At 37.5% G+C, this 24480-nt stretch overlaps 2 protein-coding genes across 2 annotated transcripts; both read left to right on the top strand.

The window, feature by feature from the left end:
* Positions 1-431: 431 nt before the first annotated feature.
* tmtops3a (teleost multiple tissue opsin 3a) lies at positions 432-16209 on the top strand. Its single transcript, XM_067456588.1, has 5 exons — positions 432-495; positions 597-984; positions 4199-4527; positions 12750-12983; positions 15410-16209. The coding sequence occupies exons 2-5, from the start codon at positions 603-605 to the stop codon at positions 15602-15604; spliced, it is 1140 nt and encodes a 379-aa protein (XP_067312689.1). The 5' UTR covers positions 432-495; positions 597-602; the 3' UTR covers positions 15605-16209.
* A 3764-nt stretch (positions 16210-19973) lies between these two features.
* Positions 19974-24408, top strand: cd40lg (CD40 ligand). Its single transcript, XM_067456587.1, has 5 exons — positions 19974-20210; positions 21536-21670; positions 21818-21839; positions 22322-22393; positions 23011-24408. Exons 1-5 carry the CDS (start codon positions 20034-20036, stop codon positions 23394-23396), a joined length of 792 nt encoding a protein of 263 aa, XP_067312688.1. The 5' UTR covers positions 19974-20033; the 3' UTR covers positions 23397-24408.
* Positions 24409-24480: the final 72 nt, after the last annotated feature.

Below are 24480 nucleotides of genomic sequence, written 5' to 3'. Positions count from 1 at the left end.
TTATTTATAATATTTCAAGAAGGTTAATGTTAACACTCAATGAGTAGGCAACATAAAGATGTTACAAAAATACTGTTAGAACGATTGTCTCTCAACGTTATGAGAAAGTTAAAGTAGCCTAAAAAATAACATAAAAACAGCATAATAACGTTTCTCCCAACATCATGAGAACGCACATAACGTAAAGTTGTGGGAACGTTTTTGAGAAGTATCTGAGCAGCGCGTAGTTGCTATGGTTCCCTGCTCAGGCGAACTACTTGACTAATTTGAGAGCGTTGAAAATGCAAGCTCTGACATCAGATATAGCATAATCAATACTGAAACGACATGCATAAAAAATAATATGTAGGTAGCCGACTTAGAAACCTTTGTTTCCACTTTTGAGTTAGCACCCCACCCCCACCCCCACCCCATGATTCGCACCATGGTCACCCTGAGATCATACAGCGGCTCTCAGACACACGGAGGTCAGAAGTAGCAGCAGCAGCACCAGAGGTAGGTTGGTAATGGTGGGCTGGGCTGCGCGTCAGTGAGGGGGAGAAATGTGAACAGTGAATCCATCCGTAAAGAAAGTCACCATTTACCCGTGCATTTAGGCTACTATGGTCGTCTACATCTGGAGTTTGAACATTAGCAACAAAGACATTGCTGCGCTAAACCAAAGTGTAAATGTCAGTTCAGAAGACCCCCTTGAGCCCCACGACATCCCACCTGGCCTGAGCCGGACTGGCCACACGGTGACAGCCGTCTGCCTCGGAATCATTCTGGTGTTAGGATGCCTGAACAACCTCTTTGTCCTGCTCATCTTTGCGAGGTTTCGCTCACTGTGGACACCTATAAACCTCATTCTGCTAAACATCAGCCTGAGTGACATACTAGTTTGTTTATTTGGGACTCCCTTCAGTTTTGCTTCCAGTCTCTATGGGAAATGGCTTTTGGGACGCCACGGCTGCAAATGGTACGGTTTTGCCAATTCGCTTTTTGGTAAGTTTTGCTAAAGTTCGTTCAATACGAAAGTCATATGTGTAACAGGTTCCCAGAGTTTTCTGCGGTGAAGTGGATATCTTACAGCGCCCAGTCGAACTTTCTTTGTAGATTGTTGTTGGTCGTGCATTCATTTCTGGCGTACAGGCTAGGTTTGTCTGGTTTGCTGATGAATAAATTCCGTTTTTAACACAATATAACACGGTTAGTATATTTAATAACTTCATATTAATATCGTATTCAAGTGCTTGATTAACTTAATATTTTAAGAGTTATTGGCTTTTGAGAATAAAAGAGAAAATAAGGCAAATTAAGTGATTGAAAATTAAACATTTCCATTAAGATGTGTAATTGATTAAAAAAAATAAGGAAATAGATCATGTGAAGAGGAATTTTTTTCCTGAAGAAATTATATTGTTGACTGATTTCCAATTCTATTCAAATATTTGATTAGATGTTTGTGTCTCTCCACAGCATAAAAAAAGACACACAAAAAAAATCTACATTTTTCTTCGAGTTGGCAAGGGAGGTGGTGCCTCCTCAAAAAATTGGATAAGATAATCCTTAGAAAAATATAACAATGGAAATATTATATTATAAAATGTGACACTTTATTCCCTAAAGTTACAGCGGGAGCTCTTGCCTCCCCTGAGCCCATTGAGTTTTAACAGTGCGGTCCATATGTGGAGCCTAAATGTTTTATCTTACAATTCCAGCTCTCCCTCTCTAGGGCGCTGTCCCAAATGGCACACTTTATTATGCACTTTTGTAATTATTTGTAAGTCTTGTGTTTGCATAGGTGATCTGATTTGACTGATGCCTACATTGGCAACTTTTGCCTCAACCAACACCAGTGAAGAAACGCAACCGAACCCACTATTTAGTTCAGCAACGCATGATGTCACCCATTCAAAGTAAATGAGAAGTTAAAGCAAACATCCTGTGTTAATGCACCAGTAACACATTATCAACCCATTAGCCCAATTTATACTTTTATACTTACCAAGTGTACGCCGTAGCTACATCGTAGGCTGTGTGTAGCACTTGTAGCCTACGACATACCCTGACATGCACCTTGTCAAAACTGTAACAACATGTCAATTCTACGCAGACTGGAAGCGCTGTGATTGGTCTGCCAGAACCCTTCCCTCAGGGGTACACATGCTCCCTCTGCGGACGATATGCACCCTTGATGCTCACTTTTGCTGAGCCCTTTTGAGGGGGCATAGGAGCCGTAAAGGGGTTGCTCACCAGCACCCTTCTTTAAGCTTAAAATGACGAATGGGACACCCTACGGATTGTAAGCCCACAAGACCGGAATATGATTAGTTTGTGCGATAAATCCCACCTCTAAACATTCACAATATAGACTTGTGCTATAAAGTGGGCTCTAAAATGAATTTAAATTTACTGCATATGATTTTTCATGCAGTTTGGTCAATCTGTAGCCTAAATCAAATCAACTGGATCTTTTTAGTATAATGACAATCACAAACAATAACTTGATTATCTTGATTATGTCAAGTTCACGTTAAATGTTCTGCCAGAAATGTTCCACATATGCTCAAAATAGGAACAAGCCAGAATCACTGTAATTTTATCTTATTCAGGAGTTGTCTCAGAAGTCACAGTCTTCCCCCAGTGATCTGACATTTGAATGGAGAGCTCATTTAAGGCCATTAATTACTGTAGTGGGAGTGTTGTGTCTCTCTTTCTGTGATGTGAAGAGGACCGGCAGGGAAGAGTGCATACCTGCAAACCCAGTGAAGGAGAATGTCTGTGTAGGCTACATATGATACATCATTCACATCATTTTCACATTCATTTTTAATGAATGTGTTCCTTTGTTGACATTACCCATATTCATTAAGGCTCAGTTTTTCTTTGTAGTTATCCAAATATTTCTGACCACTGAACATTTAAAATAATTAACATATATTGTCATCTGGTTTTTCTAGCTCCATAATCTTGTCACTTAACAACCGATGCAAGCGAGTTGATACATAAGGGTATAATTATACCTCTTGAAGCTGTCTGGAAAACACGATCAATACCGTAATGAGCATCTTGAGTCTGTGGCTGCCACATATACCATTATGTTGAATGTTATCTTATGTCATTATTCTACATTTCATTTTAGTTAGTTGGTTTCAGCTGTGTTTCTTTCAGTGCAGTTTTTACATATTTTATAAATGTACCTGTACATGTACCTGTTTTACAGCTTGTGCAAAATATGCATTTCTAAGGACTTTGGACATCTTAATCTGGGCGATTTTTTTCAATATTTAGATTTTTTTGCACCCTCAGATTCCAAATCTTCAAATAGTTGTATATCGGCCACATATTGTCCTATTCAACAACCATCTATCAATGGAAAACTTATTCAGTTTGCAGGTGATGTATAAATCTCAATTTTCCCAAAAATTTACTGGTTTTGTGGTCCAGGGTCACATATCATATTTATGTTGTTTTATTTTTGTAATGTGTTTTTGCAAAGTCTTAATGTCGTTATAATATTGTTTTGAACTGCTTGCTATTTACACTGGTTACTATTAATAATTATATAGGGGGCACACAACAATTACAAATACAAAAACATAATTTTTATTTATTTATTAAAAGATAATAAGAAACAAGATATTAGTGATATTTTTACCAATCAAAAATGTCCAAATAGGGAATGCTTCCATTTCAGAAATCTGGTCACCTTATCTTACACACCTGTTCTGTTTCAGTCAATCATGCCCTGTGTATTTAAGCCCTCTGTCTCCTGAGGTCCATTGCCCGGTCTTGTCTATGTTATTAGTAGTTGCGTTACGTTATTATCTAGTCCAGAGCACTCCTGGATTTAAGTTGATGGATTTTAATAAAGACTATTTTGCTCTCTATCTCTTATCTCAAGCAATCTATACAACCTATGCCTGACAGCATAAAGTGCTGAATTTTGAGTTTTATTATTTTAATGTTATTTCAAATCATTTTTAAATTTACTCTGCATTGATTATTTTAGAGTTTATGGAAATATTTTTAATCAACTTTTGTCAAACTTTGGTTATTATCATTTTTCCCTTGTGTGACTGCAAGTTATTAAAAATTGCTGTAATCGCTACAGCACCTAGTGTACATAGTACAAATATGAACATATATTACAATAAAAATACATTTACAATAAAAATACACTCTTTTTCATATCAGCTTTCTTTATCCCAAACAGGAATTGTGTCTCTGATGTCTCTGTCCATACTATCATATGAACGCTATGCCGCCCTGCTGCGCGCCACCAAGGCCGACGTGTCTGACTTCCGCAGGGCTTGGCTGTGTGTGGCTGGATCATGGCTCTATTCGCTGATATGGACTCTCCCACCATTCCTGGGCTGGAGCAGCTATGGACCTGAAGGACCCGGGACTACATGCTCAGTGCAGTGGCACCTACGCTCAACCAACAGCATGTCATACGTGATGTGCCTGTTCATCTTCTGTCTGCTTTTACCCCTGATGCTCATGATCTTCTGCTATGGCAAAATCCTGTTCATTATCAAAGGGGTGAGTGAGACAGGGCTTTATGAAGAAACTCAATTTAAAACTTTTTCCTTTGAATAGAGAACCTACTTTTTACCCTCTCCATTAAAGTACTGGAAAACGAGCATAAAGCTATGGCTGTCATTATACTAATAATTTTATTATGATTGAGCTTATGATTTTTGTTTAATCAGGGGGCCCAGAATTACATATGGCCCTGTTTCTATGGTAGAAATAGTAGGGCTGCGTCTGAAATCATATACTTTCCGAGTAGGCACTTTGTGACTATGAATGTGGGTATTATGAATGTCATCCAGACATAGCTAAAATATTCATCATGTTGTTCTAGTGGTGTAACCTACCGTCATCAGTTTTGGTTCACCGTCATTCACAATTCCTCTCCTGTGGATTCATGGGAGGGAGGGTCCATCGGATGAGGAATTAAAAATTTAACTGGAAGTAGTAGGTCACCCTAAGTCTTCCTGTACTTTTCAACAACTGTTTTACGAAGTTTGTTTTAGGTGTGAGAACACCTACTGTTTTTTTATCTAGTATATTGGAATGCAGCCAAAGAGTATTATGCTAGTATGCAGTTCAGAATGTAGTAAGTCACTTGTTTCTTTCAATTTGAGATTGATTGCCGTGGCAACTGATGAGTAGTTGGACACTGAACTAGTGCCACATCAATGACCCGCAGAAAGAGTCACTGTCTCTCAGTGCTTTTGTATAATACCAATTGCTGACAATTAGCATACAGTAGTGTCTGTTCTTACCGCATTCATTTCCCTGTTTAGAAATAAATAGTTGTACCCAGATATCTGCAGTGATGTGTCATAGTCGGTGTCCAATTAACATTTCAACCCAGGCCAGCTACAGATCTCTTGGATTCTTTATTTATCCATTTAATATTATTTTGTCCAGCTAGAGAATAAGAACAAAGCACGTAGGGGCATCAGGTTAGACTGTGTTCAGGGAGAAGCAGTCTTTAGGTTTTTATGACTCATCTGTGCCTGAGGCGGATTTCATAAACACACCACAGTGTGAAGGAATACATAATGAGTGTTTCCAGCGGGTAGTAAGGCAGAAATCCTCTATAGTCGCCGATTCTATGAATGAATAACCATTGTAGGTATTTTTAGAACACGGAGCCTGTTACTAATGGTGACGAGCTGTTATGTAACAAAAACTTATTTCCTCTAGGATTTGCTCTGTTCAGTAGCTCTATTTGTCAGATACCAGTCAGATACCCCATTGTGTCTGACAAATAGAGAGATTTTAATCCATCGCAAATACGAGTGGGCCAGTCCCTACAGCCCTCTGGCTTTTTATAGAAACACAAACGTGGAATTCTGATGGGATTCAAAAGGGGAAATTACAAGAAGAGAACAGTGAAAATCAGAGGACCACATGTCTGCGGAAGTAATTGCATTCCTAAAATAGTCACTCCAGACATGTGGTATAAAATTGATTTCCATTATACTATTCAATGGAAATTCTAATGGAAAAGCACTCAGATACAATTAATATTATTTATTTTTTGTGGGGTGTTTTTGAATGGTTAACACTTGTGGGTATGAAATTGTTTGTAGAAACAAAGATGCCTAGACAATGGAAAGAATTGTAGTTTTGTTTATGTCGCTTCAAAATATTTTTTTGCCAGTATCACATTGATTCTACAAATTGCTGAAGGACACTTCCAGAGGCAATGGGATTACACAAGTGAGAAAACACTTAGCCAAGTTGGAGCTGTCAATACAATCACAATCATCTTGTTTAGGACAAATGGAGCATGTAAAAAGTGTGAATGACGACATGAGCCGGTGCAGGGAGCTCAGCTCCACTGATCAGCTCTCATTTGCCAGCAGTGCTGATTGGAAGTTCCTGTGCCTGACCAGCAGGAGATCTTAATACAGAGAGATTACTTCATGAAGGGGATAGGGAAGGTTAACAGACTCCGGAGGACATAAGTCACGACACTAAGATGTGACACAATGAGGGAGCCATCTGCCAGTCTTCCTCTGATTTGCGAACTGCTTGCACTCATAGCAAGCTAATTCATACTACGTTCACATCACAAACTATTCGCTGTAGGATAGCCCATGTTCTCTGCAACAAGATATAAGCTTTTAGTTTTCATTTAGATGGTTTTAAACTTTTAGATAGAAGTACAGTTCCTGGTCATATAATTAGAATATCTTCAAAAAGTTGATTTATTTCACAAATTCCATTCAAAAAGTAAACTTGTAAATTATATTCATTAATTACACACAGACTGATATATTTCAAATGTTTATTTATTTTCATTTTGATGATTCTAACTGACAACTAAGGAAAATACCAAATTCAGTATCTCAGAAATTTTGAATATTGTTAAAAGGTTCAATACTGACACCTGGTGCCACCCTCTAATCAGCTAATTAACTCAAAACACCTACAAATGCCTTTAAATGGTCTCTCAGTCTAGTTCTGTGGGCTACACAATCATGGGGAAGACTGCTGGCTTGACAGTTGTCCAAAAGACGACCATTGACACCTTGCACAAGGAGGGCAAGACACAAAAGGTCATTGCCAAAGAGGCTGGCTGTTCACAGAGCTCTGTGTCCAAGCACATTTATAGAGAGGTGAAGGGAAGGAAAAGATATGATAGAAAAAAGTGTACAAGCAATAGGTATAACCACACCCTGGAGAGGATTGTGAAACAAAACCCATTCAAAAATGTGGGGGAGATTCACAAAGAGTGGACTGCAGCTGGAGTCAGCGCTTCAAGAACCACTACGCACAGATATATGCTTGAGGTCCAGTGTAAAGTTTCCACAGTCAGAGATGGTTCCATGTCATCTGCTGGTGTTGGTCCACTGTGTTTTCTGAGATCCAAGGTCAACACAGCCGCATACCAGGAAGTTTTATAGAACCTTAATGCTTCCTGCTGAAAACATATTTATGGAGATGCAGATTTCCTTTTCCAATAGGACTTGGCACCTGCACACATTGCCAAAGCAACTAGTATCTGGTTTAAGGACCATGGTATCACTGTTCTTAACTGGCCAGCAAACTCGCCTGACCTTAACCCTATAGAAAATCTATGGGGTATTGTGAAGAGGAAGATGGGATATGCCAGACCCAACAATGCAGAAGCAATCAGAGCAACCTGGGCTCTCATAACACCTGAGCAGTGCCACAGACTGATCGACTCTATGCCACACCACATTCAGGGCTCTACATAACGCCCATTTTGGGCGCATTTACGCCTAAAAATTACTGCGTGCGACTGTGAAAAAATATTTAGGCGCACCGGTGCGAGTGACCCGATCGATTCTCATGAATGGATGTGTACAATCGGAATAAAAACTACAACACTGACTGAATCAACACTGAGAAACTGTTAGGCTATGTTTCCTACTGCAATCAACTGCTTTTCATGCCTTCAGTCAGCACTCAGCAGAAGAAGTGCAAAAACGTGCGCGACGGACTACACTTCAAACAACGATTGTTTACAACGATTGAAGTGAAACGTGTGACGAGTCTGACGACGCAGCCATGCGCACTTTACCAGACGCTTCGCGCTGTTTATCAGCCAAATCAAAATGAACTGGAAATACCACGTTTGGATTATCATAAACAAGCCCAGAAATTAGCGGATGCTTGGGGCATAAATGCCATCAAACAATAATGTATTAATAATACATTTAAAAAGCCCTTGAGTTAATTTTTATCACACATGCTGTTTAAAAAAAATACTAAATGTATATAATGAGCGAGTATATCATGAAGATTTTTTCCAAACAGGGTTTTTGTCTTATTCTGAATCACTGTAACGTTACACACAAAATAAATTATTCCCGCTGCGGATTAGCACAATATCTGCGTGACTCACCACAAACAGAGAGAAGTAGATCCAGCTGCAATGTTCTTTCGCGAGACGCATGCGGTTCTGTTTATGAAGCGCCAGAGCGCCAAAAGTTACAGCTTGCTATAGCTCCGAGTATTGGCATGATTGCAAGTGTGATACTGATCTCGTACAAAAATCTAATAGACAAGATGATATTAAGTAACAACGTTTTAGCCACAACACTGTCTATTTGTGAAAATCAAAGCCTCACCAGAACTGATTCGCATCTCCAAGCGATTCGATTCAAATGAATCTTGTGTTTTGAACTATTGACTGAATGACTTGCCGCCACCTACTGGCGGTTTTTATTTTCATATTTATACTTTGCATGGACTTTTTTTTATTTAAAATATTAAACTTTTAAAGTTTAATTTGTACATATTTCTTAATTCAAAAACTTATATGTAAAACATTCATACAACATTAACTCATGCATTAAATGCATAGGTGTTTGATAGTATGAAGTCCAGTTCTGCTTTTTGTGTGTATTTGTGCTGTACTCTCAGAAGTTAATGATAATATAATGTCAGAATTATGTTGAATTTAAGAAATTGACAGATGATGCATACATTTAATAAGATTAGAAAACATTGCTCTTATAATGGTTAAATGACCCTGGACATTAAAGGACAAATATCGTCCTGTAATGGGAAAGTTATAATTGGAATGTGTTTGATGGATTAGAATGTGCTCCTAAATTTTTGACTGTGCTCCTAAATTTTTTTAATTAGGAGCACAAGTGCTCCTCAAGAAAAAAGTTAGCGTAGAGCCCTGACATTGCTGCAATAATTAGGGCAAAAGGAGCCCCAACTAAGTATTGAGTGCTGTACATGGTCATACTTTTCATGTACATACTTTTCAGTTGGCCAAGATTTCTAAAAAACCTTTCTTTGTATTGGTCTTAAAGGGGGGGTGAAACACTCTCAATAGAAAGACTGTCAATCTTGAGTACCTATAGAGTAGTATTGCATCCTTCATATCTCCGAAAAGTCTTTAGTTTTATTATATTTATAAAAGAAATATGGGCTGTACCGAGTCTTTCCGGAAAAAAAACGAGCGCCTGGAGGCGTATCGTGTGGGCGGAACTAAAGAATGACAAGTGCACACAAAGCGGTGACGTCCGCCATGGCTATCGCTCAGATTTAGCTAATACAGATATGATCCAGAATCACATTCGGAGGCTGAAATAAATTGAACAGGAGAAACAGCAACAGCAGGACGTCCGTCTCTGTGGTATGTACTGTATTTAGGCCATCCTTAAAAATATTTTGGTTTGCAGTAACAGTAAAAAAAAATAAAAAAAGGGTCGGTAGGTAGGTCTATATTTTTTTTTTCCAAATTTTAATACAAAAAAAAAAGTACATTTTTGGTGATGGTGATTACGTAGGTATGAATTTAAACAAATTGGCATATCGTGACATCACTGACTGGGTCTTCAAGCCGTGCCTTCGGGCGTGTAGGCTAATTTCAGGCTATATAGACCACAAACAAATTGAAATATTTGTCAAAAACATGTTTATTGCATAAATTTCTGGTGCATTCTTAAAGAAAAGTGTCCAACCACCAGCTAGCTGTCATTGACTCAAAGCTGTCAACCCTCCCTTTTTTTCCGGGTTTCTCACGTATTTTAGCTCTTTTCCCGCTGTCTTCCCGTTTTAGTATTTTCCCGTGATATGTTTCTTATTTTTACGCTCGATTGTGTAAAAAGGGGTCGTTTTACGCTCGATTGTGAACACGCAACTTTCTGTGTCTGTCTCTGAAGTGGCTTCCACTTCTTGCCAGACCAACGCATCTGGTGATATAGACTAGTGCATTTGAATATTAAAAAGCAAAAAGTTGTTTTTATGAATTCAATTAATTAAGTCTATAACCAGCTATTTAATCAAGAGCAGTGAGTGAGTCCTTATCTTTTGTTTGACAGACAGCAGTAAAGGCTACTGCCCCTTTAAGACCTAATACAGAGATATGCATCGTTTTTCTCAACTGTATACATTTCTCTTAAGGCATTTACAGACTGTCTGATGGATACTCATCAAGATCGACATGTTGACATACTTTTTGTGTGAGTTTATCCGTTCAAACGCAAGACTTGAAAGAACTCAATATTTGCGCGCTGTGAGACGTGCGCGCGCTGCGCACAGAGACAGATCTTCTCTTACTGCAGAGGGTTCTCATTCGCGTCTTCTGGCGAATATACTGAGTGATGATGGCGAAAATGACTGGTCATACGGCAGCACTCGCATGCATTGAACACAGTTTACAAAGATAGACCGTTTTGCCCACGTTTTCTTTTATTATCGCTGTTGTAGTGTACGTGTATCCATCGACAGAACCATACATAAAGCATTATTTTTCAAGTTACAGCAAGCGCCGCCGCTCCCACCACGCGCTGGGGTCGAGCAGAACACACGCTACCCATAGCAACGCGTTATGACAACGACATTTCAGACTGACAGAGACAAGATAAACGGCTTTTCCACCATTTGTTACTGTTTTGTACACGTTGTTATATTAATTATAATTCAAAATCTGTTTTATTCGCCACAATATAGTAATGATAAATGTTGAGGGGGCACTTTTGATTCATTTTCAAAAAGGACAGGGGCTCAAAGCCCTCCCCTCTGCAGTGCACTTGCCTGGTGTGTGTAACGTGTCCATGGTCCTCCTGATCCTGTCACACAATGCGGCGAAATCTCCGACAGGGCTTTAAAACGTTACAGTGAATGAGAGTATGAGCCGAGCCGAAACCATGGCCGAAACGAACGCACGTGCAGGCCATAGTGTGACATCCGTTAACCATAGTGTAAACATAGATGACGTCACGGGTTTTTCTATAAACGAAAGAACGTAGCCTTCGTTTGTATGGCCCAGGCAATTTATATATTTATAATACTTACTAAAATATAATTCATATTATTTTATTACTGTTGTATTAGTTGTTTGAAAAGTAAAAAAAGAAATTGGTCGGTCTTAAAGCCAATTTACAACCGGCAAGTCGGTCGGACTAAAAGGGAAAAAAAATAAAAAATTGAGTCGGCCCTAAATTGACAGGGTCGGTCGGGTTACGGCAAACAAGAATATTTTTAAGGATGGCCTTAGTGGCCTGTCAACATGTGTGTGTCTTTACTAGTTTATGAGGACATTATTCGGTTTATGGACTATTGTATGCGACTAAACCTTAGCAGTAGCAAGCAAAACGGTTTTGCACATCAGACTCGTGTGACACATTATACATAGAACAACAATAGAGTCCGTAAACGCATTTGAATGACGAAGCATGCGATCGTGTTGTTTACTGATGTTTATTCACGCAACGATAGCCGACAGCACAGACATTTGAAGCAGTTTTACTCACCGGCTGCTTCCAAAGCAGGACCGAACCTTTATCGCTGGGACCGCTCCGTCAAAAACACACTTCTTTGGCATGATTTGGTAAAGTCCTGACAGCAGTGAACGGTGGAGATCCACTTTTGCGACGCGACTGTAGCGATGTTGTGAAGCTTCCCGTCATTTCTGCGTTCAAATCGGTTCAAATGCAGCGCTGACTTCCCGGAATGCTGTGCTGAAGCGTTGAAGTCGCTTGATGTCACCCATAGGAATAAAGTGGAGCGCGGTGCATTTCCTCTCTCGCTCTAGTCACGCGCGCGCGCACCCTACCGGAAGAAGAGCCCGTACGGCCCATACAAGGACCTTCCGATCTATTAACTTCAACCCGAGCCATACTCGAAAAAAACTCTCAGAAACTTGTGAGAAACCGGAAGGAGTATTTTTAACACAGAAATACTCCATCAAACGTCCAACATTAGTGTTTGAAACTTTGTCTATGTTTAGGATGGGAATCCAAGTCTTTAACAGTGTAAAAAGCTCAGTATGCATGAAACAGCATTTAAGTAATATTCAAATTTTCTGAGATACTGAATTTGGGATTTTCCTCAGTTGTCAGTTATAATCATTAAAAAAAAACAAAAAAAACATTTGAAATAGTCTGTGTGTAATGAATGAATATAATATACAAGTTTCCCTTTTTGAATAGAATTAGTGAAATAAATCAACTTTTTGACAACTTATTATATGACCAGCACCTGTAGATACCAGAGAGGAGATGTCTAATGTTCATGCACTAATCAAGAAACACATGCCTTAAAGTCACAATGAAATCACAATTAACAAATCTTTTTTTATAGAACACTGCAATATCTATCAATGATTTATCCATGCACATATAATTTTTATGGACAAAATCAAGTCCTGCCATACATATTTTTTTCTTGGATAGTCCGTTTCACTCTGATATATGTCACATGGGAATAAAAGACTATTGCTACTGTAACTTTTAAGTGTTTCCTCTTTTTCTCAGGTAACTAAAATTAACCTGCTGACTGCACAGAGGAGAGAGAACCACATTCTTCTAATGGTTGTCACCATGGTATCCTGCTATCTGCTGTGCTGGATGCCTTATGGGGTGGTAGCCCTGCTATCCACGTTTGGCAGGAGGGAACTGATCACTCCCGTAACCAGTGTGGTGCCCTCAGTCCTGGCAAAGAGCAGCACTGTGGTCAACCCAGTAATCTATGTGCTTTTTAACAATCAGGTGAGTCCACAGAGGGATTGCACCAAAGCCAATTGAAGGCAAGCCTGCAACCTTATCAGAAAAAAGCATAGGCTAATGCTAGCTAACTTTGAGATATGCAGGGAAGAAAAAATAGGCTGTTTTCAATGGAGGAGAGGCTTTACTATGCTGAATAAACCACTTTTGTGAGGAAATCATCATTTAATCAATCGACAGCCCATTGGCTAATCTTCAACGTTTGCCTTTAAACATTCGTTTTGGACAGATCTACTGTATTTTAAGAGTTTACACAGGAAACACTTTTTTATATTTTTTATGAACAGAGGTCTGATGGCTGTGGAACGACATTACAGGGAGTGCAGAATTATTAGGCAAGTTGTATTTTTGAGGATTAATTTTATTATTGAACAACAACCATGTTCTCAATGAACACAAACTCATTAATATCAAAGCTGAATATTTTTAGTATAAAACAAATTTATACCCATTTCAATTATTTATTTTTACCAGTGAAACCAATATAACATCTCAACATTCACAAATATACATTTCTGACATTCAAAAACCAAACAAAAACAAATCAGTGACCAATATAGCCACCTTTCTTTGCAAGGACACTCAAAAGCCTGCCATCCATGGATTCTGTCAGTGTTTTGATCTGTTCACCATCAACATTGCGTGCAGCAGCAACCACAGCCTCCCAGACACTGTTCAGAGAGGTGTACTGTTTTCCCTCCTTGTAAATCGCACATTTGATGATGGACCACAGGTTCTCAATGGGGTTCAGATCAGGTGAACAAGGAGGCCATATCATTAGATTTTCTTCTTTTATACACTTTCTTGCCAGCCACGCTGTGGAGTACTTGGACGCGTGTGATGGAGCATTGTCCTGCATGAAAATCATGGTTTTCTTGAAGGATGCAGACTTCTTCCTGTACCACTGCTTGAAGAAGGTGTCTTCCAGAAACTGGCAGTAGGACTGGGAGTTGAGCTTGACTCCATCCTCAACCTGAAAAGGCCCCACAAGCTCATCTTTGATGATACCAGCCCAAACCAGTACTCCACCTCCACCTTGCTGGCGTCTGAGTCGGACTGGAGCTCTCTGCCCTTTACCAATCCAGCCACGGGCCCATCCATCTGGCCCATCAAGACTCACTCTCATTTCATCAGTCCATAAAACCTTAGAAAAATCAATCTTGAGACATTTCTTGGCCCAGTCTTGACGTTACAGCTTGTGTGTCTTGTTCAGTGGTGGTCGACTTTCTGCCTTTCTTACCTTGGCCAGGTCTCTGAGCATTGCACACCTTGTGCTTTTGGGCACTCCAGTGATGTTGCAGCTCTGAAATATGGCCAAACTGGTGGCAAGTGGCATCTTGGCAGCTGCACGCTTGACTTTTCTCAGTTCACGGGCAGTTATTTTGCACCTTGGTTTTTCCACACGCTTCTTGCGACCCTGTTGACTATTTTGAATGAAACGCTTGATTGTTCGATGATCACGCTTCAGAAGCTTGGCTATTTTAAGACTGCTGCATCCCTCTGCAATATTTCTCACTATTTTTGACTTTTCTGAGCCTGTCAAGTCCTTCTTTTGACCCATTTTGCCAAAGGAAAGGAAGTTGCCTAATAATTATGCACACCTGATATAGGGTGTTGATGTCATTAGACCACACCCCTTCTCATTACAGAGATGCACATCACCTAATATGCTTAATTGGTAGTAGGCTTTCCAGCCTATACAGCTTGGAGTAAGACAACATGCATAACGAGGATGATGTGGTCAAAATACTCATTTGCCTAATAATTCTGCACTCTTTGTAGGTCATTAATGACATAAATTTAATTTTTGGGTGAACTAACCCTTTAAGGCACACATGATCCATATCTTTTTTCCGATGGTAGAACCCCTGCATCTCCCAAAAATAAGGCCATCTCCTATTTACATTCTGAATTTTTAGAAGGTGCCTAAAATTTGAATGCATTATGGAATTTAATACTTGTATATAAAACTACAATAACATAAATGGATTAATTTAATACCACAATGACAGTCTATTTCAAGTGTGGAAATTTTGAAAGGAATAATAAGGGATGATATTGGAGATGCATATTTTTCAAAAAGAAATACTAAAATCACATCTAGCCCAAATCTTTTCAGCATCACATAATTAAAAAGCATTATAATACATTACATAATATCAGCATTAATATTTGGTTTATATATATTTTAATATATCTATACAGTGACAGAATTTTTTTAAATCGTACCTTTAAGTACCACACTGTCCGTGAGCCAGAGTGGAACTTTACTTTCAGCTTTTAAGGGGCACAGCAGCTTGTCACATGTACACCTAAAAGGACAACTTTGTACATTATCTCCCCGTAAATGGTGCATATTAGTGAAATGAAAGGCATACTAATGCATACCGTCTCATTCATTTCCCCTTCAGTTCTACAGGTGTTTCTTAGCATTTCTGAAGTGTCAAGGAGAACCATCTATTCATGGTCCGAACCCTCAGCACAGCAGCAAAGAAGATCCTCATGCTCTCAGGCCCTGTGATGGGCACTCATTGCATCGCAACATCAAGGGCCCCCAGAATAAAGAGCAGCACACTCGGTCCTTAGTGGTTCACTACACACCCTGACAGTCTCAAAACGTACTATGCTCTGTACAGGTCAGTGTGCATAATGTGCCCAGATGGAAAACTGAAAGTGTGATGACTGTAATGTTAGTTCCATAGCACCAGTATCAGAATTTCTGAGTAGGAACCAAACCAGAATCTCATTTACGTATTTGTGTGCTTGTTTTTTTTAATGAGCTCCATGCTTGAAATCAACATACTCTAGAACATACGAATATATGCTGAATTATATAAGGAACTTCTTAATGAAGACAATACATTGCTAACGGTGCAGTGTAGCAGCAGGTGTAAGTGTCTGTGGTGTATGTAATGTAGTGACACTTGTTGCCAACAGTTGGAGCCATTGCCCATGTCTTACCGAAGTCAGTTCCCATGAACACTCTCATACTTATGCACGTAGAACTGTGGAAAGTTCATTCAATATCCAAGTGCTGCCAGAGAGATTTTCCTTTGATGCCTTAGTTATTATTGGTTTGTGACACGTTATTTAATCTCTTCATAGTTTCTGTGTATGTAGCACAACATATTTAAGTGTTGTATCTGTAAATTTATTTATATCCATATGATCATATCAAGTAATCTACTTTCATAAACTGTACAAAATGTAACTGTGAGTCATGTCATGTCGTAGTTATGTCATTGCAACCCAGTATTTCGGGACTTCAGTCATGCATCATGCACATTTTTCAGAAAGTGTTAACATTTGAATGTGTGCCATTTGCAGTTAGTTCCATAGGCCCACAGTCTCTCTCCTTTTCCCCAACACACATAGAACACACACTGAGTCATATGTCACAAAGTCATTATTCCTATCCTTGGAAGAAGATGCAATGTCTGCAATTTATGTTCAACTATTTCTCCCTGGAATGATTTTTGAGCTTTTAATGCGCTTTTGCATATTAATGTATTATTAATAATAATGCAACCCACATGTTTTTATGCTGTTTACTTAATTTAAACAATTAATTTTGCTTTAGCACCAATGTAGGTTTCTTGTTAAACATGATGTTAATGTTAAATTGGTCACTCATTGGTTTAACTCAATGTTTTCATTTCAAAAGATCATGGTGCAATCAAGTAGCTCGATGAAAAGGGGCAAATTCATTTTGTCCAGTTAATCTAACAAATGAATTGTTCATCCCGGTTACTTAATCCATTCGAGTTACAGCGTTATAGAAGTTAGGTACATGCTTTTCACAGGTTGAAATAATTTGTTCATTATTATAAAAAATGTTATTAGCAAGATATAAAAATTGATGGATTGTTTAATGTTTTATGTATTTAAAAGAGTTTCCACCATCGTGTTTGGGTTGACGACCTGCATTCTTGCTTTAATAAAAAAGTAACAATTGTGGGAATGTTAGCGTTAGACTATACACTGAAAAAAATAAAATCATGCCTCCAATTGAAAATGTTCTAGTGACTGATCACATTTCAGCTGGCCAAATTTGGCCAATTGAAAAATTTAGATGTGATCAGTCACTAGAACATTTTCAATTGGAGACATGATTTTTTTTACAGTGTATGAACAGTGTTGAGGATAGTTACTTTGAAAAGTAAGGCATTACAATATTGCATTACTTAGATTTTAAGAAAAAATCTTTTCTCAACCGGACTGGGCTTGTTTTTGTTGTTGTTTTCTTTTGACATAAAAAAATAAAAGCAAATTGGAGGGCAAAGGTGAAAACCCTTCTTTTCACACCAAAATTGAAAATAATATGGCTGTTGAAAAATGCTAATTTCTCACCAATAAAAACAATAACTAAATAATTGAAGGTCAGCAAAAAAAGTATATTTCTCTATAAAGGGAAATAAATGCATACCAATATTTGTTTTATTTAATTATTGGAAGTTTGTGTATTGGTCTGATTTTGCCTTTCAGAGTTTTAATGTTTTTGAGGAATAATGAATATTTGTTTTAGTGAGATGAGTAAATGCATGCTCATATTTAGAACTACAATAACCATCATGTTCACACAGCACCCACGCCTCTACATTAACTCACGATTTTGCTCAACATGAGGATAGGAGAGTGGTCAGTCAATACATGGGAAAACTAGCATTTCTTATTTAAAAAAGTAACTCCGATGTTTTGTTATAAATTTAAAAGTAATCCGTTACTAGTCACTTTAAATTTTCAGATGACTTGTAATGCAATATAAATATATAATGTTGAATAGTGTTTAAAGCTGATTCACTTAAGTTACTTGCGTAAGTTTAGTTGAGTTTACTCTATTCAGTTCCTATTTAAATAGAGAAAACTTGTTACCATTGTGTGGAGCCACTTTCCATGATTGAATCAAATCGTTAAAATAATAAACAATTTCACAGTAATCAAATAGTAAATATTATGCTCCTAAATATTTTTTTTATTTTTCCCGATATCCTATAAAATCACATAAATGCCTTTTGCATGCTTTTTTTGTGATTAGTGTCAATATAATTCATTGTATATGACCTCAAATTACTCATGAGAACAGCATATTTAACACACTGAAATGGATCATCTATATGCACTTCCACCCACATTTATTCACACTACACAAAACACATCATATACGTTTCTGTTAATAAAGGTCAAAGATCTGATTACTAGGCCCCATTGTACACTTATGAAGCTTTTTGTGGGTGGAGATCATTTCCTAATTTATAAACCACACGTTTCAAGTGATACTGATGACTATGGAAAATGTGAGCCCTGACAGAGGGACTGAAGCAAAGGCAGTGGGAGTTAGATTCTGAGGCACTGATGTTAGATTTCTGCAGTTCATGTGAAACCTTTTTTTTTTTTTGCTTTGTAAAAAGTTTAGCAATACTAAATAATCAGCAGGTTATGCTGTAGACAGGCCACACTAATATGTAAATGAAGCTGTTTGGTTTTAATGTAAAGGATGTCTTATGACAAGCCACGAAACATGGTGGCATTGAGAATCCAACAATTAAAAAAGAAAATGTCTTTATCTAGATAATAGTCTTTATCTAGCTGCGCACTCGTTTACAGCAGTTTATTCTTTAAAGAGATGTCAAGGAAGAGCTAATGCAGTTATGAGAATATGTACCAGAGACCACCACTTAGTGGTTAAAATGAGGTCAGGAGTTTGTAGCTTCTAAAAGAAAACAAAGAACATGCCTTTCATGTATTTTCGAGGATCTTTTATAGATGTGGTAAACTAGTATTTTATGGAACTTGATGATCAATGAACTCACAATGATGGCTCACAAGTAACAGGTTTCACATGCGTTTCTCCTGCGTTTGTATTCACAGCTGTGCAGACTCTATTTTGCCGTGTCTGTTCTTCACTGTGGTCAGATTTTTTTTTAAATAGGTGTTGTGGTACATATATAAATACATCATGTGACTATTTCCTATGTGGTTTGGATAAACAGAAAGAAAATAAAAATACAGAGGCCCCCAACCTATTTACATTTAACTTTCTGGTTGTCAAAATGTTCAGTTAATATGTTGCATTACACCTACTCTTAAAAATAAAGGTTTCAAAAGGTGTGTGTGTGTGTGTGTTGGGGGGGCGGTATGGGGGCATGGCTGGTAATCGCTACGTTATGGGGACAAAATGTCCCCACAAAAGATGGCAATATCCAAAATCCTTGTCCTTGTGGGGACATTGTTTGGTCCCCATGAGGAACACATCTTATAAATCATACAGAAGGAGTTTTTTTGAGAAAGTAAAAATGCAGAATGTTTCCTGTGATGGGTAGGTTTAGGGGTAGGGGCAATGTAAGGGGATAGAAAATACGGTTTGTACGGTATAAAATCCATTACTCCTATGGAATGTCCCCATAAAATATGGAAACACTACATGTGTGTGTGCAAATGCCATGGATATCCATTTTTGGTTTTCCATAGAACCTTTCAGTGAACAGTTCTTAAAATAATATTGTTTATGTTTTGTTTGTGTGCAATTGATGCCAATAATTAACCTTTATCTTTAAGAGTGATTAGAGTTACTTCATGCCCTCTTGGTTCAAATCAGTTAGTTAAAATGCAAACTGCTTCTGAAAGGTGAAGTTGTTCTGAGAAAAACTATCATTTGTTTGCAAGATGTCACTTGGCTTTACAGTTGTATATAATGCAATGACTTCAACCTATTTTGAATTTTGAAGAATTTTGAAGTATTTTGAAGTTAAAAAATCTGTTAGGCCAAAGACAGATTGTGGAATCTGCAGATTCTGAATCTGTAATGACAATGACCTTTGAGCAAAAAAATCTGTGGCCTCACGGAATCCGGCCTTGCTTGTTTACGCCAAATTCCATACTAACATCCACCGTTTGTCTCAGCCTATCTGAAAACGTGATATCTTTCAGGAAGTTGCATTCAAATGAGCTCAGTTGCATTCAGAGCATCTCTTCAGAACTGCATGGGTGTCACTAGAGTACACGTCTCTTCTCTTGTCAACTCGTACACTCTTCATCATGATAAACACCTTTCACACTAGCTACAATCCCCCACCGGTGCCTCCACGGCCAGGATACAGCAAACCCCTGCCGTTGGGAAACACACCTTTGGTCAAGTTTTTGACCGTGATGCTACTGCTGTTAATGATGTTGACCATCGGAGGCTTCCTCTACCTGTTCCAGAAACTCGGCATGGTATGAACTGCTCTTCTTTTGGCTCTCACGTTTGTACTAACATTTGAACATTTAAAATGTTTTGCAACACTCAATTAGTTGAAGTTAACATACTTTATCTAGCAAGAAAATACTGTCTCAGTCTTTTTACGTAAAACATTCACATTCACATCAGTGTAACTTGCAATTTCTTTGTAATTATTTATAAATTAAGTAGCAATTTCTTAGTGGAAAATGTTTTAAAGGTAAATTCTACACAATTTTCCCCCCAGTGTAGAACATTATAGGCAATATACATAATTAATAGGCCTTTTTTCAGCATGTGTGATAATGCTTTTAGTGTTAGAAGAGATGTAAAAGTTGGCCAAATATCAGACTTTTGTATTAATTTAAATTTAGGGATTTAAACGCATACATTTTTAGAGACAATTTACAAGGTGTCTGCATCAAGTTTATAAATGCATTTTTAAATGTTAGCTCATTCAAATCAAGAGAAAAATGTATGAGAATATTGTCAGAATGGCACTAAACTAATTTACAAAAAAATATATTATGAAGCCTCTAATTATGTACGACCATGAGAGAAACACAGATGAGAAATCTTGATTATTATTTTTCTCAGAATAAACAGAACTAGACTGAAAAGACTAAAAGCCCAGTTCTCGATGGTGTATTTCCTGGGTTGTGTGGTTTTATGAGCAAGGCAGCATGCTGTGCATCAAAGGAAAAAAAGGCAACAAAACCCAGCATTTCTGTGTCAAGAGGAAACTAAAACCAAATTACTCGACAAATTACGCAATCTCATTTTATGGGTTATATGCCAAAGGAGTGACTCAATGACAATTTGCATGATTATCACTCCGTAATAAGCATCAGCAATAAACATCAACTGAAATTAATTGAATAGAAACTCCAAATGTAAGGGTCAAACAAGAAATTGTTCAGCAAAAATAATTTGAAATCTATAAAAACAGAAGGTAGCTAGTCGAAAACAAAAGGTGTAGTAAAAAATATACAATTTTTCCTTTCAATTGCTGATAATTGATATTTATCTCACTGCTTTTGGCATTAAATTGATTTAATGCATAATTTAGGCAATTTGAAAGATAATTTAGCAAACATCTAAATTCTTTTAACATTCTCACCCCCCTAAAAATCATTGCATTATTCACACAGCGGTTTTAATGTGCTTTATAACACTGTGATCAGATATTTCTTTTTGGTGCTGTTAATAGTTACCAAAAATTCTTTAAGCATTAAGGGAAACAAATGGTTTGTCTTTAAAGCAGTTAACGTTGGAATATATGTCTTGTGTAATTTATAAATGGCTTTTCTTTCATCATCAGGAGAACCATGGGAGTTATCATGAAGACATGACAAACCTGCAGAGACTAGAGAACTGTGTGAATGATAAATTGGGAGAAAACACAGCGGCAGAATGCGGCAAACTGATAGCAAATTATAAAGAGGTCATAGAAAAGGTATACATTTGTGTCACATGTTTAAGTCATGCTTTGATAATCCGACATCAACATGTGAATAGTAAAACATAAAAGTAATAACAAAAATATATATATTGTATCATTACTTTTTATGTATCAGTAATATACTTTTTCTTCATCTCAAAGGTTTTACAAGCAAATGAAAAAGGTGAGTAGTGCCCAAAAAATACTAAAAGACTGTTGCTATTTGTGTTAGCATGGGTTTCGGTACTATGTTGGTGCCTGGCGTGCATGTATGTGCACACACACACACACACACACAATGTGGTTTACTATCTTTGAGATGACTATACATAGGCATAATGTTTTTTATTCTTTATACAAATTGTAGATGCTATCCCACTATACAATTAATCTACCCAATCACACAAAACCTTCAGCATTTGTACAATAAAACAAAAAACAAACAAAAAAACGTATTACGTATGATTTAGAAGCTTGCATGTGGACCTCAATTTATGTCCCCATGGGGACCTAAAGCATGGGGATTATAAAAACACATTATTTTTCACTAAATAAAAAGGTTTGATTCTAATATTTATTAAGCAATTTGGTGTTTTATTCTAATGAAATCAGTCCAATTTTTTATGTTTCTTGAGACCTTACTGTTGTTGTGTAATTATTTTGCAGTTTCTAGATTAACTGGCGGACCATATTTCAATGGACCGGCTGCACACATGGTTGTTCTGAATCAACATAAAGGTGAATATAAGAATACATTACCTTTTCAGACTCATTCTGTTGCTATTAAATCAAAAATTGATTTATGTATGATTTATGAAATTGATATTAGGGTTTAAATGGATAGTTCACCCAAAATTTAAAAAAAAATCCCCGCACCCCCAGGGCATCCCAGATATAGGTGACTTTGTTTCTTCAGTAGAACACAAATGAAAATGTTTAACTCCAACCACTGCAGTCTGCCAGTCGCATCTGAATGATAACCCATGAGAGTAAAAAAAACATGTTCATACAAATCCATATTAAACTCATGACGTGATGTCTTAAGATACGAAACGATCGGTTTCCTCTAATACTTCACTATGTCCAACAGCCTTCCTTGCACAAATCGATCATTTCGCGTCTTAAGACATCATGTCATAAGTTTAATATGGATTTGTATGTGCATGGTTTTTTTTACTCATAGTTCTCATACTACTATTCTCATGTATTATACGACTGATAGACTGCAACAAGTTAAAAATCTTTATCTGTGTTCTACTGAAGAAAGTCGCCTAAGCAGATAAACAGTTTTTTTCATTTTAAGACAAGCCAATGTGTGTCAATAAATTGAATTTTCCTTGTTTTTCCACCAACAGATCTGAATTCAGATTTCCTAAGGTCAAACTATCTTCTCTGGGATCCAGAGGATTCATTGCTACAGGACGTCAGGCTTAACAGCAAAAGGAACATGTTGACCATCCAAAATCCTGGAATCTATTTCATCTATTCCCAAGTCACCTTCTCCAAACATTCTAAAAATGCATTAATGCAAGCCGTGAGGACAACAGAACCCAAGAAAGCGAAAGACAAGGACCTAATCAAGTCTTTTTGCAGCTTGAATCCAAGCAAATCAAATATATGTACAACCTCCCTGGTGGGGGTGTTCCAACTACAGAAAGACCAACAGATCTATGTTGCAGTGACAAACACATCATTGGTGAACAGAGACTCATGCAGTTTTGGATTATTCAAATTACGGTAAAGAACACTCTGAACTGAAGCGGTCAAGAGGGAGATGGATGATGGAGTCAGGGGAGGGGATTGACTGGATCAAGGCACTATAATTGAACAGATAATAAAACAGTGATGCAAGTGGCTTCTGAAAGACTTCAACTCCAGGGAAAGTCATTGCATGCACCAACTCTTCTCCATGACGTCAAACCAAAATCCAACTTAAGGACAAACGAGGAAATCACGCAAATCTTTCTGACTAGGAACATCCTAGAATTTCCTTTCAACTATATTGTTCATTGCAAATATGCTAAGATACCATGGATTTGTTCAAACCACTAGTTGTATTGTTAGTATGAATTATTTATTGCTTATTTCGTTTCCCTTTTTACTTTTTGCTCTTCTTTTTAAATAACGACAATTGATAAAAATATTTATTTAGGTATACACTTGACAAAATGATGTTCGATTCTTACCAAAAGTAATCTGTTCCTGCTGGCACTACATATAAAACCACTGTAGTGAACTATTTTATACCTTTTTATTGGGATTGGGAACATAAATTTATATATGGGTTTTCATTCAAAATATATATGTTGTAACTGAATAACAAGAAATATGATTAAATTATATATTAAATTATATTTAAACTCAACTACCAAACTATTCCCCTCAGCTTTTTAATATAATCATCAATGTTTCCAACAGGCCATGTGCAAGTGTTTCCTAATATAATAAGTATCTATGTCTTCAGGTTGAGAGAAGTCCTAATCTTAGAGTTTGGAAACTAATGTGTAGGAAGAGGTCGAAGGGAAAGAAAATCAAGCCTACCAGTTCTGTTTTTAACTTCAATTTGATATCACGACCATGAGCTGACTACTACTGTGCCTATTTTATAGCATTCCATCCTCCTCCATGGAAACAGTGAGTTTAGGTGACAAACGTGTGCTCATTTAGGAGCCACGCTGAAGCCTCTGCTTACAGGAAGTTGTCAGCCTACTACACTCACTGCAGCTTGTACATTTACCGTTGCTATAGCAGAAACGACATGTAGTCATCCACATTTTACAACAAGGTGGAATTTCCTCATGTTTAAAAAGGTTAAAAAAATAACT

Source organism: Pseudorasbora parva, chromosome 11 (genome assembly GCF_024679245.1).
Source record: "Pseudorasbora parva isolate DD20220531a chromosome 11, ASM2467924v1, whole genome shotgun sequence".
In the NCBI taxonomy this organism is placed as follows: domain Eukaryota; kingdom Metazoa; phylum Chordata; class Actinopteri; order Cypriniformes; family Gobionidae; genus Pseudorasbora; species Pseudorasbora parva.
The sequence above is the reverse complement of the archived record's forward strand: the minus strand, read 5'-3'. Positions and strand labels throughout refer to the sequence as shown.

Bases quoted from the DNA above. Each gene is read 5' to 3' on its own strand.
- tmtops3a (XM_067456588.1), top strand. From the start codon at position 603: ATGGTCGTCTACATCTGGAGTTTGAACATTAGCAACAAAGACATTGCT. The intron at 985-4,198 runs GTAAGTTTTGCT...TATCCCAAACAG, and splicing joins TTTTGCCAATTCGCTTTTTG to GAATTGTGTCTCTGATGTCT. The intron at 4,528-12,749 runs GTGAGTGAGACA...TCTTTTTCTCAG, and splicing joins TCCTGTTCATTATCAAAGGG to GTAACTAAAATTAACCTGCT.
- cd40lg (XM_067456587.1), top strand. From the start codon at position 20,034: ATGATAAACACCTTTCACACTAGCTACAATCCCCCACCGGTGCCTCCA. The intron at 20,211-21,535 runs GTATGAACTGCT...TTTCATCATCAG, and splicing joins TGTTCCAGAAACTCGGCATG to GAGAACCATGGGAGTTATCA. The intron at 21,671-21,817 runs GTATACATTTGT...TTCATCTCAAAG, and splicing joins ATAAAGAGGTCATAGAAAAG to GTTTTACAAGCAAATGAAAA.